The sequence below is a fragment of the Pangasianodon hypophthalmus genome, chromosome 18 (assembly GCF_027358585.1).
Source record: "Pangasianodon hypophthalmus isolate fPanHyp1 chromosome 18, fPanHyp1.pri, whole genome shotgun sequence".
NCBI lineage: Eukaryota > Metazoa > Chordata > Actinopteri > Siluriformes > Pangasiidae > Pangasianodon > Pangasianodon hypophthalmus.
The window spans coordinates 6,132,289-6,151,597 of NC_069727.1; the positions used below are offsets into that span (position 1 = coordinate 6,132,289).

The 19,309-nt window shown below is 39.1% G+C and overlaps 1 protein-coding gene across 1 annotated transcript in view; it reads left to right on the forward strand.

The window, feature by feature from the left end:
- tmtc1 (transmembrane O-mannosyltransferase targeting cadherins 1) overlaps nt 1–19,309 on the forward strand; it is a 44,865-nt gene that overhangs the window by 9,997 nt on the left and 15,559 nt on the right. The window contains exons 3-9 of the mRNA XM_026923274.3: nt 4,077–4,150; nt 4,264–4,440; nt 12,102–12,183; nt 12,303–12,406; nt 14,103–14,181; nt 14,296–14,406; nt 18,716–18,837. Of these exons, the coding sequence (XP_026779075.3) occupies nt 4,077–4,150; nt 4,264–4,440; nt 12,102–12,183; nt 12,303–12,406; nt 14,103–14,181; nt 14,296–14,406; nt 18,716–18,837 (749 nt within the window). The remainder of the gene's footprint in view (nt 1–4,076; nt 4,151–4,263; nt 4,441–12,101; nt 12,184–12,302; nt 12,407–14,102; nt 14,182–14,295; nt 14,407–18,715; nt 18,838–19,309) is intronic.

Genomic DNA, 19,309 nt, shown 5'->3' on the forward strand with positions numbered 1-19,309 from the left:
ATGAATACGGCTATAACTTGGGATCTTATTGCTATATGCCTGTAAGTAGGAGAAATCTGTTTAAAGGTCCCTCCCACTCGTGATTTCTCAACAGCTGGAGAGGCAGACACCTTTCAAACAAATCAAGACGAGAAGTAGTGTGTTATAAGCCGTGAGGGTTTGACTGTTCCTGTATGGCATGCTGCAAGATCACTAATTACAGGAGGTTAATGAGATAATTGCAGAGTCGATTCATTATGTGCAAGATGATGCACAGTTTTGTGTCATTTCTTTTCAGACCTATTAATGGTAAGTTAACGTGCCATAGCCTACAGTGACTTAAAATAAATGAGGCACTAAACAAGCTTCTCTGCTTGGGCATATGTTGGCTATTTGAAAGATGATTATATCCACAAAAAAGACAAATAAGTTTTTTCTAGCTTTAAACAATTAAGGTTTTTGTGAACACTCAGGGTTTTTTTTGCCTTTGAATATGCCAATTTTGTAAAAATTGACTATTGGAAATAAATGTTTTTGTAATGGATAAAAAAAAAGATCATTTAAAAGTCATTGTTCTACATACGAGCATAATGTAGGCTGTAGAAATCAGAAATTGAGATTAAAAATGCACAAATAATAGAATTGCATCGTGGCACCCTGAATCAAAATTGAATCTCACTTCTACAGTGGAAAGGGAATGTTTAGTAGAGAGTTAGAACAATGCAGCCGCACTTTAGTCCTTCAGTCTGTGTACATCTCCAACACTTCAACTTTCATGCTAATAAATCACTAAACACCTTACAAATATTTCTATATAAACATATTTGGTGGAGTTTTTCTTTAAAACAAATGTAGCAGTTAACAGGCGTCTATGCGTGAGCATCTTCTGGCAAGTTGAAAGCTTTTTATAAGCACACAGCCTCAAACTGTATAGAAGTCGATTGAAGCGTCTCATTATGATATGGCCACAATATTTAGTGACCTTTATGTTTCATCAGCTTAAAATCCACCATCCAGCTGAGTTTTCGTGATTGCCTCTGCCACCAAGCAGCTCCCGACTACCCAGCTGATTATATTATTAGACCCTCCCCTCCCACTCTTTAAACTTGAAATGGTGGAAATGCTAACTTTCCTGTCTGGACGATTAAATTGGTTACTACAATTTTTGGAAATGGTTAATCACGCACAGGGGAAAATCAGGATCGCGCAAGCCTACTGTTAAGGTTTTGTGAACACTTGGAATTCTAGTTGTCATGAATGCAGTATTAAGCATTCACTTCAATTCAGTTTTATTTGTATAGTGCTTTTAACCGTGGACATTGTCCCAAGGCAGCTTTACAGAAATATATAAATTCAGGATGTAAATTTTAAATTTATGAATTTATCTCTAAATTCAAATGTATATTTTTTTTTGCTTTTGAATATGTATAACGTTTATTAGCGAACATGTGCTATTGGATATTGGAGTCATCTGCTTGTGTGTTTTTTATTTATTTATTTATTTATTTTTAATTTAATTTCATGTTGCAAAATAAGACACATCTTGATCACTCTTCCCTTGGGCCGTAGAGCTGAATGTCAGGCAGACTGATGAACATTGCAAACCATGACAAGAAATTGATAAAATGTATAAACAGACATTATTTCTGATACTTGAAGGCTTCCTTTTATGCTTGTGGGTGTGTGAGAAATATTTCTTTAAGGTCATTGGCTGGTGTAGAAGCAAGATGCTGGTTACATGCCGAGCACGCAGTGTGTAAGCAGCAGTGTGTGGCGTGTTTCCCTCAGTGGGGTGCGGGTCCGGGTGTGTGTGTTTGTGTGTGTGTGTGTGTGTGTGTGTGTGCGCGCCTGCCTGTGGAATCCAGTCTGAAAGCGGGGGATGGGTTTCCAAGCCCTCCAGATGTTGAGAGTGGAGAAAGTATTTGAGAGCATTTAAATATTCATCTCTGTAACAGAGATGGATATGAAAAGATGAAGAAAACTATAACGGGAGCGAGAGACTAAAAAAATACTGTGTTCAGAGGGTGGAAGAGGGGGTGGCAAGGATGAAAGGGGATGCAGAGGCAGGGATTTTCTTTCTCCTGCCTTTTCTGTGTTCATAGTCATGCATGTCAGTCAAATTTCTTCTAAAGAGGAGGATTAAAAGCAGTCGCAGTCCTCTATGTTCTCACTCTTAAGCCGTACTTTCTCTCCACCTTCTGCAGATGTACATGCTGTGAGCATCCCAGTGTACTTATATATAAATAAAAAAAGGATGTATTCATAAATAGAATTAAGGATATGAAATAAAGAAATAGATAAAGAAAAAAGTATTTGGACACTAGATTAAAAATATGTAAATGTTATGTAAAAATAAATCGTGTTCTTAATAGAAATGCTGTAAAAAAAAAAAAAAAAAAAAGGTTGTCGATCAATGTCATTATAGAAGATGTTGGTGTCGTCATAATAGATGTTGCTATGGTGAAAGAAGTTGTCATGGTGAAGGTGAAAGGAGCTACCTAGAGTTCTCAAGGACACTTAAACAACACTCGAATGGAAAAAGCTCTAGATAAGATCTTAAACATTCCTGTCAGAACATTTGTTTAAATAATACGCAAAGGGAAAGCTCATGGAAGCACAATTCATCGTCCCCGGACAGGCGCAGCACGCAAGATTTCACAACACGCTCTCAGACTAATGATAAGGAAGATAAGAGAGAAGCCAGCAGTCATCTGAAAAGAGTTGCAGGACGACCTGAAAGCAGCAGCAGCAGCGGTTACACAGAGAATAATAAGCAATGAGCCGCACCGCAATAATCTCCTTTCCATCACCTTATGCAAACCTCCTCCACTGAAAAAGAAGCACAGAGATGAAAGTCTAAAAGCGTTTCGACAATTCAGAACTCTTTTGGAAGAATATACTCTGGTCAGATGAAACAAAAATAAAACTCTTAAATACTTCATTGTGAAATGACGTGTTAGGAGAAAGAAGAGTGCTGGGGCGTTACACGTTATGAAAGAAAACATGAGTGGAGCGACGTACCAGGATGTAGTAGAGGAGAATTTATTATAATTATAATAATTAGGAGAATTTTGCTAATTTGTAGTGTCTAAATACTTTTTTCCTTCTTTTTTTTAAACATGTCTTTGTGTATGCTCACGAATGCGTACTTTTTTGTTCGTAATTTTATCTACAAAGTCAAAGGACATTGTGTGTGTAAATGTGAAGTGGTTATATGCACTGGAAGTATATTAATATCTGAATATGTATTTCCCCTCACTGTATATCTAATATACATATACAAGATATATATACATCATATACAGATATACATATATCTTATTTCTTATTTCTTTCTACATTTTTACTTTCTACAGTCATTTGTCCTTAAATATAATGTGAAGTGTTTTTGTGTGTGTGTGTGTCTATATATATATATATATATATATATATATGTGTGTGTGTGTGTGTGTGTGTGTGTGTGTGTGTGTGTGTGTGTGTGTGTGTGTGTGTATACATATAAATTTTTTTGAAGTACATGTGAAATGTAATCCATATACACTCTCCTATATCAAAAAAGCAACAATATCATTATCTATACAAGTCATATTTAGACTTTATCAGTATATTATATTGATGATATATTACAAATATATTTGATAATATATGGCAGTTTATAATAATATAATTTTCAAATATCAAATATAAGTATAAGTAATATAAGTAATCAAATATTATACTCTTTAATAATATACCTGATTATTGCTGCTTATAATATAATTACAATTTAAACACTTATAATAATAATAAATATAATAAGTTGATGAACGATTTATAATATTTTAAATTAAAATATGTATTTTTTTAAACAATTTTTATATTGCGTTTTTAATATGAATGCTTGGGTTTATATATTGATTGCACTGACAATAATTTGTGTTTCTCAAATATTACAGCTTTTCATAAAGCCGCATATATTATTCAGCTTTAAATAAAACTATCAATAATGAATGAAGGAGTGAAATTATTTCCTTTTACCTTAAAGTGCTGAGTTGTTAGCATGCAGATGTTTCAGTAGAGTGTGTGTGTGTGTGTGTGTGTGTGTCTGTGTGTTACAGGTGTCAGGAATTGTCGGGAGAGCAGACGTCCTGGCCTGTGTGTTGTTCCTTTTAGCCTTTCTCTCCTATATTAGGTAAGAGTCTCTCCATCTCGTACTCTGTCCTTGCTCTAGATTCCACGTCTCTTAAGGGTTCTATGTATGGCTGCTCTGATTGATTTGTGTGTGTGTGTGTGTGTGTTTTTCAGGAGTGTGTCAGCGTGCAGCGTGTCTGACTCCTTCCCCTCCACGGCGTCTCCGTGCTCTCTGGCTCTCTGTCTGTTCCTGGGCACCAGTGCCATGCTGGTCAAAGAGACGGGCATCACCGTGTTCGGAGTGTGTGTGCTGTACGACGGCCTGGTGCTCTGCCGCAAGCCTCTCTTCTCGTACGTGAACGCTGAGTATGTGTTTCGCAGGTCCGTGTGTTAATGAGGTCTCCTGGAGAGGTGTTGATCTGAGCGCAGGCTGGCGGCAGCTGGGGAGAGCGTGGGTGTTCATGCTTGTCAGCAGGCACGCTGTGTGTTTGCTTCCTGCATCCAGGCTGGTGCTCTCACGCTCCGAGTCAGAGACTAGCAAATAAACCATTTATCATAGCCACACTAGCATGATATTGGATGAGTGCGCTAAAGCCTAATATCTGTCAGGAGCTTGACAATGAAACTGTCAGGGCTGCAGAAGCCATTATGTCGCACGGTATCATCGGCGACGTAATAAGAATGATGTGAGGCAAACTAACACACACACACACACACACACACTCTTAAAGACAGATAGGCAGCTGCAGTTGTCATTTCTAATTTTTTTAAGTGTTTCAGGTCTATAATTCTCTACTGGCTTCATGCTGTGTTTCCTCTGAATATCAAACACGTAAACAGAAAAGTTGTAAGTCTCACTGAAACCAAAAACACACACGGTTCTGTCATCTTTTCATTTGTGTAATTTATACTGGCTGGACAGTCTTAAAAAGTGGTGTGTAAATGTTTTTGTAACCAGATGCTGATTTTCTTCATACTCACATGCACACGTTGATACCAATCATCTGTAAATTAGCAAACGCATGGACGGCACAGCTGATTTCCATACTGTGACTCCCACGAAACTCCATAAAATGTAAAGCTCACAGAGAGCTGAAATGGTGAAAGCGTGCCTCTTAAGTGCGGTGAAATCTTCCAATAATGCAGCTCAGCCACTGCTGCGAGTCAGCTACCACAGACACACACTAACACTTCCTGCTGTTATACACCATTACTTTTATCTAAATTAAACAGGAGGTCTTATTTGTCGTAACTTATTGATTTGGATTGCTTTTTTTTCCAAGTCATTAATATGAAATGACAGAGTGAATGATCCTACAAATTATTTGCAAATACGTTTGTTTATATCCAGCTTGGGAAACAAGGCCCAGTGTGTGTTCAGTCTGTCTGCTATCTACTTACTGATAGTTTAGCCTTGATTGGATATTTGTACCAGCTGTTACTGTTACTGAGCACAGCCTATCCCATCATCCTTTGCACTGTCAGTTATGGTGAAGTCACAGACATTATGTATGTCCTCTGAGCATGTCCTTCCAGGAACGGACTGTAAGGTTTATGTAGGATTCCATTGAAGGGCTCAGCAAAGCAATCGGACATATGCTTTCAATCCTCTTCCTGCTGGCAGGAGCTATAAATTACCAAATGCTGTCTGTCAAACTGAAACGTGGACAGTACAAGCAGTTTCGTCCTTTCATGGGCAGAGAACTAGGGAAGGAGGGAGGAAGGGAGATAAAAGGGACGGGGGGTTCATATGGGCTTAGGGATCTGAGTTTCTTTTTCCGAGTACTGAATGTTCACTATCAAACACGCACTAGTTGCTTACAATTTGGACCCTCCAGTGCACGAGGCAGTGGGTGTAGTGAGATCTGCTTGATGTTCCTTCGACTCTATCTAACCAGACTGTCCTCCTCACAGACACGGTGGCATTTTGTAAATTCATTTTACTGAATAGCAGCCAAGAGAAGTGTATGCATCTTCCTCCAAAGCATAGTAAATAAAGTCCTACAGCTGTTGTTAGGCAGTCAGTGCTCACTTTGGGTCTTTTCCTAGTCTACAAAGTACCTGAATCTTGGCACCGAGAACTGGAACTGTACTCTGGGGTGTCTGATAGATTCATGAACCGGGGCCCCTGAACAGCTTTTATTCTTCCAGGCAGTTTGTGTTTCATAGGAATTAACAAGTCCACCCCCTTTACAGTACCTCTGACTCAAATCCATTTGCTAGCCCATGGGGCAAGTAAAAGCTCCAGTGGGTTGCACAGTCTTCTGTTTTGGTGCCTGGAAACCTCACTGAGTAGGCTAAAAATAACATAATGGTATATACTGCTGTAAATATTGTGAACTAGTTACCTAGTTAAGTGCATTATACACAAAGGAGTATTTATCTTCCTGCATAGGGGACAACTGTGGTAGTTTACACATTGTTGACCATCGTTTGGCTATGAGCCGTCATATTCTATCCCCTGACAAGTCCTTGTGTAATTTGTTACTATAGAAAGGATGAAATTTTAGAATAAGTGCATTAATATAAACCTTGAAGTGAAGCCAGCACTATTTTCAGAACTGCTGTTATAGAATATTCAACACCTTCTGACCAATCAGCTCTGAGAACACTGTATAATAACACTGTGGTATAATAAATAATAATGAACATTAATGTGGAGTGGATGTCATGGATAATGGGCTGTGATTAATGAGACATTTAGGTGTGGCTATATATTTATAATAGATACGTAGGAACAATATAAAAATGCATGAAATAATAAGACGCATGACTTTTAACTGATGAGCGTTCAGCCACGAATTTCTCCTTTCCAGCTTCCTCAAAAATTCTGCCCAGAGCAAGTTTAAATATTTAGCACTGGTCGGAAGAAGTATGTTTTGAGGCAGTTTGACCAACCCACATGCTTCTCATTAGTTTCCTTGATGTCTTTGAAGCTTATTGGCTGGAAGTGAACAAATTACAGCTACAAAGTGCTCGCAGATAGAAGATGCACGAAGCGTTCTCCCAATTTCAGCTCGTCTCGACCCTGCTGTTGCGCCTGTAATTGGCAAACGGAGTCAATCATGCGAAACAAACGAGACCTTCACATCTCTGGTGCATTCTCAAGTTCCCTATTACACACCTAGCTAATTCAGCATGTCGCTCGTCTCCATGTAGACACACGTATGACTGAGGGAAAGTGGGTGATAAGTTTGAGGACAGATTATAGGAGGGAATTGAGGAAGGAAAAGTACTGATCTGTTTGTATCTCATGGGGTCTTGTAATACAGAGAGACTCAGTAAAGCAGCACATTGCAGCTTTTTCATCATTAACACATGACCTGTTGGACGCACATTTACACACAGACATTATAGTAATAAATATAGAGGGTTACACTGCTGTCATTTATCATTCCTTTGCTTAGACTGACTGTCACTGACTGTCAATCAAACTGTGCATCAAACAGCACTTCAATTAACAGCCATACACAGACTCTAAATTACATTTACAGCTTCAATGCTTCTTTAGGCTACGCTCTTAACAACAAAAATAAATAAATTGTTGTAATAGAGGTGCAAAATGCTAAATCTTTGTATCATATCACAATATTTAATGAAGCACCAGTTCTTAAAATGCGTTTGTGTGGACAATCTGGTGGGATACCGTATGTGGCTCAGCTGAAATCTTTGATTCTGGAACTGCGAGCGCAGCATGGAAGCTCGTGTCCATCAACAGAGCTCTTCTTATAGCTCAATGACTTGCTTTCCTTGGACAGAGGATGCTGAGGTTTTTCCACAACCCCAACAGTCAACATCCCCACAGCAGCAAATAGTGAACATATTAGTCGACTAGTTTGTGCAAACTCTAGTCACTAATCAGTGGTTAAGATGTTGCTGATCATAAAGTTGTGAGTTGAAATCCAAGCTGCCAGTGTTGGGTCCCTTAACCCTGAGATGTATCCTCTCTTAAAATCTGCACCGCTTTGGATAAAAGTGTTGGCCAAATGAATAAAAGTAACTGTGGTTATAAGGACACACACACACCCCTAGCAGTTTCTCTCAATTAACAGTCATTTTTGTGGGCTCAATGTTTAGAGTGGCACAACAGGAAAGTACCTTCAGCAAGCAATTCTATCCATCTATGTTTCTATCGTCATGCCCGCCTTCGACAACAACACCTCGTACTCACTGAAAGATGCTCTCTGATTAAGGAATTAGTTGCAGCACAAAGTAAAACCTATACTCTGAGAAAAATGGGTTCCATAGTGAAACATATCCTCTAGACGATGAATGGTTTTAGCTTCCGAAAGCTCTTGAAACCTTTTTTTTTAAATTAAACATCATGAGATTTTGCATAGAATCATTAATGGATCCCTCAAAACAACACATCAAAGAACCCATAAAACCCCGAAAATCAGTGGACTGATCTGTTCTGGTTTCTCATTTATAGCAATAAACCTCCCACCTGCACCCTAAAACAATACATTTACAAGGTCGGATTTTTGCTGATCGCTCACTAGCTTGTCAATCAAATAAGCCACGCCCCTTGTTCATAGTGACAGTATGGCATGACTCAACTCCTCTGTTTTGATAAAGCAACATTTGCTGTTATCTCAACTTGGCATGAAGAAAATAAGAGATGATGCAGTTTCCAATCAGATATTTTTGTTAAATTTTCAGCTGTTCTGTAAGTAAAGAGCATGCTGTAGTCAGGCAGAAGTAATTAGTAGTCTGGCCTGAATACAGCGCTCATTAGTAATGTAGTGTGACTAGAGCACACATTAGTAATGTGGTCAGGCCCAGAACACTAATTCATTAGCTAATTATGAGTCTTAGTGCACACACATTTTCAAGGACATGTTCTCAAGGGCATGAACGATAAAATCTTAAATATTTGCAGGTTTCAGGGTATGAGAGGCATATTCCACATTCCAGAGTATTACATTCCTCAACAGCCACACGTGGAAAAAATGAGCAGAGTTGAGTGTATAATCAGAGTGTAAATTTAGGATTTAAAGCATAAATGACCCAAAATACAGGCCCACTGCATAAACTACATATTTCAGGACTAGAAAAACATTGACTGTTTTGTTTTTTCTTTAAATGTTGAGTGTCAGTGATCCGTCCCCACTGTAGCCTCAGATTCCTGTTCTTGGCTGACAGCAGAAGAACCAGATGTGGTCTTCTCCAGGTGTAGCTCATCCACTTCAAATTTTGACGAGTTGTGCATTCTGAGATGCTTTTCTGCTCACCACGGTTGTACAGAGTGGTCATTTGACTTACAGTAACCTTTCTGTCATCTCGAACCCGAGTCTGGCCATGCTTCTCTGACCCCTCTCATCGACGAGACGTTTCTGCCCACAGATTTGCCACTCACTGGATGTTTTTCACACCATTCTGTTTAAAAACATGTGTGTGGGAAAAAAAACCCCAGGAGATCAGATTTTTTTTTCCATTTTACTTTTTTTTATTTATATATTTTTTTATCCCCTAGCACAGGCTGTGAGTTAGTGAAATGAAATGACATTTAGAAAGGAAACTGGGTAACATCGGCAAAACTGTCATGGTGATGACATCAGCAGTCATCGTAGCCTCGTAGACGTTAAGCTTTATAGCACAGCAGATTGATCCCTTCATGTCCCGTCTGGAGCAAAAGCTTCATGGCCATGTTTGATTGTCGAAACCGGTAAAGTGTCTGTATCCGCTGTGAGCCTGGGAGAACGACACACACACACACACACACACACACAGAGAGAGAGAGAGAGAGAGAGAGAGAGAGAGAGAGGGAGGGTGATAAAAGGCGTTTGACTGCAGGCTGTGAGTCGGTGTCTGAAGTGAGTTGGAGGAAGCAGGATAGATGAGCTGAATTAATATTAAATGCGTTCACTCTCTCTTTCTGCACTGCTGTGATATTATACACATCTGCTTGGCTGGAGATCTGCTCTGTATCACTTAATATTATTTTATTTAATGCCTTAACATACATCATGTTTCTACATTAATAATGACTTAATGCAGCAATAATGATGCAGCACTATAGTTTTTGTGTTTTGTTTAACTGGATAATGAATACAGGTTATGAAGTTGCACAATAATGGGTTATTTGTGTAACTAGCTTATTGTAAGTGTTTAGGGTTATGCAAGGCATTATAATACATTATGTATGCTATTTAGCAAAACGTGTTATAGATGCACTTAAAATACATTAGGAATACAGGAATACAGGATTTATAGCAAATTATGAAATCACATAACCATAACATGTTATCTATAGATATTTATGCATTACATTCAGGCTTAAGCCAGGCATTATAACATGTTATGTATGCTATATAGCATGTTATAGATGCACTTTAAATGCATCATGAATACAGGTTTTATAGTAAACTATGAAGTTGCATAACCATAAAATGACAGTGATGTTTATGTAGCTATAAATATTTATGCATTATACACAGACGTATGCCAGGCATTATAATGTGTTATGTATGCTATATAACATGTTATAAATGCACATTATGAGTACAGGATTTATGATAAATGAGCAGGCCATATAACCATAATATAAAGTGTTAGTTACATAACTATAGATATTTATGTATTATATTCAGGCTTTTGCCAGGCGTTATAATGTATTATATATGCAATATACCATGTTATAGCTGCACTTACGGTGCATTATGAATACAGCTTTTATAATAAGTTATGAAGTCACATAAGCATAACATTAAAATGTTATTTATGTAACTATAGATATGTATGCATTATATTCAGACTTATCTCATGCATTATAATGTGTTACGTGTGCTCTATAACATGTTATAGGTGCATTTATAATATATTATAAATTAAAAAGTTATGAAATCATATAGTCATGTTTAATAAATGGTTATTCAACAATGGTTATTCCAGACCTTTAAAACATGCGAAGCATGCGATCCATCTTTCATTCGTCTATTTTTTCTCCATCCTTTATCTCTGCAGGATTGAGGGAGGCATGAAGGGCAAAAAGACAAAAAGGGGGGAGGGGCAAGCACTATTTTAGTAAATGCTGTCTTGTTGTCAAGACAGTGAGCTGAATCCCAGGAGCATAATGGAGTCTGAAACACACACACACACACACACACACACACACACAGTCATTAGGAAAAGCGCTTACATTTTAGCAAATCAATCAGCAAAAGTGCAGTGAATTGTGTGAGCTCTCGTCCTCCTCGTCTCCTTCCTCCGCTGTCTCATTCTTCTCATCTTCTGTCACAGCTGTCATGATGTATTAATATTCACTGTGATCTCAGAAACTGCTGCATTTATACTACAGCACTGCTGAATTCTCTGGTCCGAATGTGTTGATTAATTTCCTATAACTGCAGCTCTGACAGTCATGCTGGCTAATAAATAAATGAATTTTAAGCAGTGTTACTATTTAACAAAGAAAAATATCTAATCATTGATATGGTGATAAGTTTTCTGTGAGGAGACACATATCAAGTGGGGTTTTTTTTTTTTTTTTTTTTTTGGACAGGGTTCCTGTGTCAGTCTCCAGTTTTCCACCATGACAGAGCCTTTTTTTTTTGTCTTGGTGAGGTTAAGTGATAAGAGGAACTAACTTCACAGATGTTCCAGAGCATTCGCTATAACTATAAATGGATAAAAATTAGGATGTGTTATTGTTGTATCTTAACTAATAAAAAGGTGTGATTGCCGGCAAATTGCTTTTCCTGTAACAGCATGCCTCCAGTGTTTGTTTTTTTTTTTCCATACTTGACTTGTTGGAGGACTTATGTGAGTGTGTGTGAGAGAGAGTGTATGCTCTTCCTTTGTATGTTTAAGATCTTCCCTTTCCTTATCATAAAGTAGTGTAAGCTCTTCTGTGAAGTCTAATTAATGAAAAATGAATTGACAGCTAACTGCACAACATTAATAATAAATGATGAATGATCTGATTTGTTCTCCTGTATGTTTCCAAAAGACTGAGTCATGGATTCATTAAGAGATTAATAAGCTGTTTTTTTTTCTCTGTGTTTTTTCAGGCATCTGTCTCGGTCCAGGCTGAAGGAGCTTATCCGAATCTCTCGGCCCTTCATCAAACGAACATGTGTAGTCTCGGTGTATGTAAGTGTCTTTATTGTGAGATGGTGTTGCATATTTACACTGTTAGTGTCTTGTTTTAGAGCTATGTGTATGTATGTGTGTGTGTGTGTGTGTATGTGTGTGTGTGTGTTTAAATATAGGTGCTGTTCATCCTCTGTGCTCGCCTGTGGCTCATGGGAGGTTCCATGCCTCTATTCTCTGAGCAGGACAATCCAGCTTCTTTCTCACCTTTCCTCCTCACCAGGCAAGCCTGAACACTTTCCTATACATCTTCATCCAGCATAGCCGTGTATCATCAACCTATATCCTTATACAGAGTTGTGGAGTGTGCATGCACTTGCGCAGATTTATCTAGAACCCATATTCTCATGCAATGTTATGCAACATGTATATTCTCTCACATGTTCATCTCGAACCCATGCAGTCATATGTTGTGCATTATGCATACATTTATACATGTGACATGCATATCCTTATACACATTTAGCTAGGCAAGACATCGTTACGCAGCATGCAAACATTCAAACAGATTTATCTCGAACCCATACTCTCAGGGTAATGCTGCATGCTTATATTTACGTAGATTTTTCTAGAACCCATATTTTAATACAATGCTGTGCACCATGCATATCTTTACACAGAATCATCTAGAACCCATATCCTTATACAGTGTTGTGTAGTGTGCTTATATCCTTATACGAATTCATCTAGAACCCGTATCCTTATACAGTGTTGTGTAGTGTGCTTATATCCTTATACGAATTCATCTAGAACCCATATCCTTATACAGTGTTGTGTAGTGTTCATGTCCTTATATGGATTCATATAGAACCCGTATCCTTACACAGTGTTGTGTAGTGTGCTTATATCCTTATACAGATTCATATAGAACCCATATCCTTATACAGTGTTGTGTAGTGTGCTTATATCCTTATACGGATTCACCTAGAACCCATATCCTTATACAGTGTTGTGTAGTGTTCATGTCCTTATATGGATTCATATAGAACCCGTATCCTTACACAGTGTTGTGTAGTGTGCTTATATCCTTATACAGATTCATATAGAACCCATATCCTTATACAGTGTTGTGTAGTGTGCATGTCCTTATACGGATTCATATAGAACCCGTATCCTTACACAGTGTTGTGTAGTGTGCTTATATCCTTATACGGATTCATCTAGAACCCGTATCCTTATACAGTGTTGTGTAGTGTGCTTATATCCTTATACGGATTCATCTAGAACCCATATCCTTATACAGTGTTGTGTAGTGTGCTTATATCCTTATACAGATTCATCTAGAACCCGTATCCTTATACAGTGTTGTGTAGTGTGCTTATATCCTTATACGGATTCATCTAGAACCCATATCCTTATACAGTGTTGTGTAGTGTGCTTATATCCTTATACAGATTCATATAGAACCCGTATCCTTATACAGTGTTGTGTAGTGTGCTTATATCCTTATACAGATTCATATAGAACCCGTATCCTTATACAGTGTTGTGTAGTGTGCTTATATCCTTATACAGATTCATATAGAACCCGTATCATTATACAGTGTTGTGTAGTGTGCTTATATCCTTATACAGATTCACCTAGAACCCGTATCATTATACAGTGTTGTGTAGTGTGCTTATATCCTTATACGGATTTATCTAGAACCCATATCATTATACATTCCTGCACAGTGAGCATTTCTTTGAGCATGCCAATTTATCTACCACATTGCTGTGGTATAAGAGTGATGGTATAAGAGTGAAAAAACACCTCAATCAACTTCATGGTGAAGTGATAACAATAACTCTGCTTCAAGTGAGGCCACGTCACACCACCCTACCACTGATTATTTTCCTATAACAGCACATCCTGCTGTATTTTATTCCTTAATTATATTGTGGCTCATGTCAGCTGCATTTTCCTTGGGTTTTGTCCAGGTTCCTCACTTACTGCTATCTCCTGGCCTTTAATGCCTGGCTGCTACTGGCTCCTATAGTGCTGTGCTATGATTGGCAGGTAACATATATACACACACACACACACACACACACACACACACACACACTGAATAAGTGTGTACATTAAGTCTGCATTAAGGGTACAGATGAAATATAACCCTGACTGTTGTAGGTGGGCAGCATACCTTTAGTGGAGTCCCTCTGGGACTCACGCAACATGGCTGCTGTGATGCTGGCTCTGGGAATGCTCGCTCTCTCCCTGCACTGTTGTACATCACTACAGGTGAGTGTGAGCACACACATGTACACATATGTACATCCCATTCAATCAATTGTTTAAAAAATGGAAAGTAGATATAACAAGTGCGACTCTGCCTAGATTGCCACCAAAAGTCAGTGACCAAGTAAGTATTAATCAGAGAAGGACCCGAGAGGTCCAGGGCTACTCTGAAGAAGCTGGAGAGATTCACCACTCAGATGGGAGAACCTGTTCACAAGATAAGCATGGCTTGGACAGTCCACAAAGCTGGACTTTATAAAAGAGTGGTGAGAAGAAAGCCATTACTGGGAAAAAAAAAAAAAAAAAAGCTATGTGAATTCCTACTCTGGAGACTCAGTAAACATGTGGAAAAAGGTTCTCTGGCCCGACGAGATCAAAATTGAACTCGTTACATTTGGCAGAAGCCTAACACCGAACCCTACTCATCTTGAGAACACCATCCCAACAGCAAAGCATGGTGGTGGTAGCATCATGTTGTGCATATGGTTTTGTCAGCAGGGAATGGGAAGCTGGTCAAGGTTGAGGGCAAGATGAATGGAGTCATATACAGGGCAAGCCTATTCCAATCTGCAGTCTACTTCATTTCGTCCAGTCGTGCCGGTGTTTTTCTCAGGCCTCCTCTGAGAGAATTACAGGCTGAACTACCTACTGTTTTTCACCAAACACAGCAGCCGACTGATAATTTTAGTCCCATCTGGACGCACATGTACACAATTTTCAAATTGTTGCTGGAACTGTGGTTCACCCCAAACTGAAATAAGGGCCAGCATCTCATCTCTACTCCACTGCCCCTTTGATCGCTTGGACACCATGTTGTGAAGGGAGCATGATGATATGACCACATGACGCAAACATCCGGGTTTGTAGAAAATACAACCCGCTAGAAACTCACTCCTCCTGTCGTCATTTTATTGCTTCGTGATTTTTGTGACTGAGGAGATGTGTAAATTGGTTAACGATGTCCTTTCGATAAACCAATCCAATCCGAATAGGGCTAAAGATGAATTTTATATTCTAAATGATTAGTAGAGATGAATCATGCACAGTCTCATCAAGGACATTAACAGAGAACGTAGGAAGGTCAGTTTTAACTTCAGGTTATTTTAAAATATTTGAATGTGGATTTTTTCCCTTTGAATATGCAAATATGGTGGAAATTTGAATAGTACTCAGACAGTGAGTCCTAATAAGTGTATACACATGGTGCATTGTGTGTGTTGTACTTCTGCAGTATGGGAAGAGTTACTTCCTCTTGAAAAACTCTTGACTGTCAGTGATCCTTGAACTCCCAGAACAGCGCATCTGCTATTGTGTGTGTGTTTGTGTATGTGTGTTGGTGTGCAAGCTGTTGTCTGGTGCAGTTTCTCATCTCAGATCTCTGAGTCCCGAGGGTCAGTGTGTTCTTACCCAGTGTCAGTTTTGGGATAGTGTGTGTACAGTGATGAGCAGATCTCATATCCCCTGGTTGCATTATTTATAGTGTGTGTCTTATGTGTCTAGGGCAGTGTGAGAAAGCGGTGTGTTTGTATAGGTGTGTGTTACTTTGTCTCAGCTTATTTGCAGGTTTGAGATTTATGCTGTATTTCGGGAGACAGTAGAAATAGATTTTGGTAGCATATCATGCTTCTTTCCAGCAGAAATATAGACTCATTGAATGCACACAAACACACACACACACACACTAAACGTCGTGTTTTAGCACAGATAGTCTGCATTGAGGATTAAAAAGGTGGAGAACAGGAGTAAGAAAAGGTGTGGTATTGCCTTTGGAAGGTTTCTGACACCACTTTGGCCTGGTGGCATTACAGGAAGGACCAGATGACCTCTGTCTCTGCTGCCATGGCAACAAACAGGGATCAGATGAGGCACAATGCCAGAGCTATCGTCATCGCCGTTGTTACTGTCATCATCATCCTCATGACCATGACCATGACCCACCACTACCTTTTAACAGTGCACACAAAACATCATCAGCTTTAGTGTGTATGTGTGTTTGTTCCTTTTCACTCAGCGTTGCCATAGCAATCTGTCTTGCACGCATGTACTGTATATACATACGTCTACACCGGTTACAGATACAATGCATCACCTAAATGTGTGTGTGCAACAATGTCGGCTGTGTTGATGCTGATCCGTCACCCGTGCAGCAGTATTGGCAGAGTTGGATTAAGACGAATCCATTCAGCAGCCTTGCACATTAATCACAGCACAGCATTCACACCCCTTTAGCGCATGTTCTTTGCCTTAGTGCTGCATTTGGCCCAGTTTAAAAAACATTTAGCTAATGTTTGTTAGGATGTAGAATAATCTAAATCGCTGTTATGTCTTTGCATTGCTTCTTTACATGTTTTCGTGTTTACGTATAATCCCAAGGAAAGCAGTTGTAAGGCAGGCAGAAAAGCGTAGAGTGATGTCAAGCACATTTTATCTCACAACCTATCACGTCACATCTCAAAACAAACATGATGGGCCATTGTAAGTAGAGAACGGGTTCCTTTTTGACTCTGGCTCCTCTCCAGAGTTCTTCATGTCATCTCAGGGAGTTTTTCCTCTGGTTTGCTCACTGGGAACTACATCGACATCCGGATTTCTATAAAGCTGCTTGGTGACAGTGTCTATAGTTACAAGCGCTGTATTGATAAATTGAATTGATTTGAATTGAATTGAATGGGGTCATGCTGCTGTTTTGTGTTTGTGTTTGTGTGAAATGTATGAGACAGAGGAATAATGCCAAAGCTAGCACTGATGCGCTGTTGGAGTCATGTCTTACTGCCTTCTGCTCAGCACTCATTGAGAAACAGCCACTTCCTCACTTCCTGTGAGTCACTTTTCTGTGGAGGACGTTTGACTTTCTCTCAGCTTTTTAATGCTTTTTCTACAAGGATTGTTGAATGTTCCAATCCTGTATGAAGGGGGACCCAAACATTCCCAGAAGTGTTTAAAAAAAAAAAAAATAGTGTTATAAAACTTACAGCATTTCTCCTTTAATCCCCTTAAAAGTACTCTCCGTGTGATGCAATACGCTTCTCCCAGCATTTCTCCCATTCCTGGCAACATTGCCTGTAGTCATCTTTTGTCATCATGTCTACAGCCTCCTGCGTTTTTGTTTTTTTTTTTCCCAGGATTTCTTCCATGGTGGTGAATCTTTTCCCCTTCAATCTCATTTTTAATTTTTTTGGAACAAAAAGAAGTCACAAGGAGCGATATCTGATAAGTGATAATCACATTGTTTCTGGTTAAAAACTCCTTGGTTGACAACGCAGTGTGTGCAGGTGCATTGTGCACTTCAGTGTAAAATTGCTTAGGTGCACACGCCACATTTGAATTCTGGGAATTTTTGGGTCCCCCCTCATATATACTGAAACTGCAACTCTTATGCTGATCATATCTGACTTTAAACTAAAGGGTATTTTACAGAAAGGTTGAGGGTTGGCCTTAGATGTAAGTCAGCAACTGAAGTTTACTTGTCCTGGGGGCGGGGCTTATTACATACTTATTACATACATTAATATGTATCAGCGAAAATCAGGCATTATAAATGTATAGAGGCCAGGCAGTGGTGAGAGGCTTACGGGTGGCTGCAAATGAGAAAACTATGGAGATTTTTAAATCTGATTTCAACCATGGTAGTGAAAACCGATTAATCTTTCTTGACATGTAACTTATTGAAAAATTGCCGACATGTGGCTCCTCGAGGCTGTTTATTTGTTATTTTTTTTTGTTGTCCTGAATGTGCCACAGAGCCAGGAAGTAGTAGGCTTCGGCATCGAGTGCTAAGTAAAGCTTCTTCAAACGCATTTATCATCAAGCGAAAGAATGAAAATGAATCTTTAGATAAAATGTTAGTTTTATTTGTTGTGCAGTCCAGTGTTTTTATTCACACTACACTCTTTCATTTCATACTGTATGTGATTCATTCAGTTATTGAAGCATAGAACTTCTTTTTGTGCTTTCTTACTGTAAGAAAACAAATATTTTGTGTAAATTGCTTGTATTGGCGAGGATGAGGATGGGTTGGCTTTTATGTCCGGTTCCTCTCAAGGATTCTTCCTCATGTTGTCTCAGGGAGTATTTTCTAGCCACTATAGATTAGAGAACTAAATCTATATCCTGATTTCTGTAACGCTGCTTTGCGACAATGTCTATTGTTAAAAGCGCTATACAAATAAAACTGAATTGAATTGGTGATATTGTCTGCAGGCTAACAATGTGATATGCCTGCATTCATTGGTGCCAAGGTTTGACTCTCTCTCTCTCTCTCTCTCTCCCTCTCTCTCTCTCTCTCTCTCCCTCTCTCTCTCTCTCTGTGTAGAAGATGGAGGGCAGGGAGGTGCTGGTGGGAATACTGTTCCTGGTCTTCCCTTTTATCCCTGCCACTAATCTGTTCTTCCGCGTGGGATTTGTGGTGGCTGAGAGAGTCCTCTACATGCCCAGGTTTGTGTGTGTGTGTGTGTGTGTGTGTGTGTGAAACCTTACCCTTTTCCTCTTTACCACACTTGTACTGTAGCTCTTTCATTTTATTTCTTTCATTTTTGCCAACAACTGCAGTCCTCTTCAACAGATCTCTCACATTTCACCAATATTGATCCACACTGCATTCACTGAGCTGCTCTCTGTGGAAAAAAAGATTCTCACCGCATGTCACACACACAGCTGCTAGCAGAGTGTGATCTGCTCCAGTGAGCCCTTCTTCCCTGATTTCCAGGAAATAAAAATGTGTAGCTTACAGACTCTGACGTTACTGTCTGTGCCCAAGTAATTTAACACAGCAATTTTAATAATGAGGCCTAACATTTAATAAAGCCCATTTGAGGATAATGCATAATTAATTTTGTAGTGATGAACACACACACATGCACATACACACACACACCGTAGGACATAATGCTAATGCTGGATCCATGTT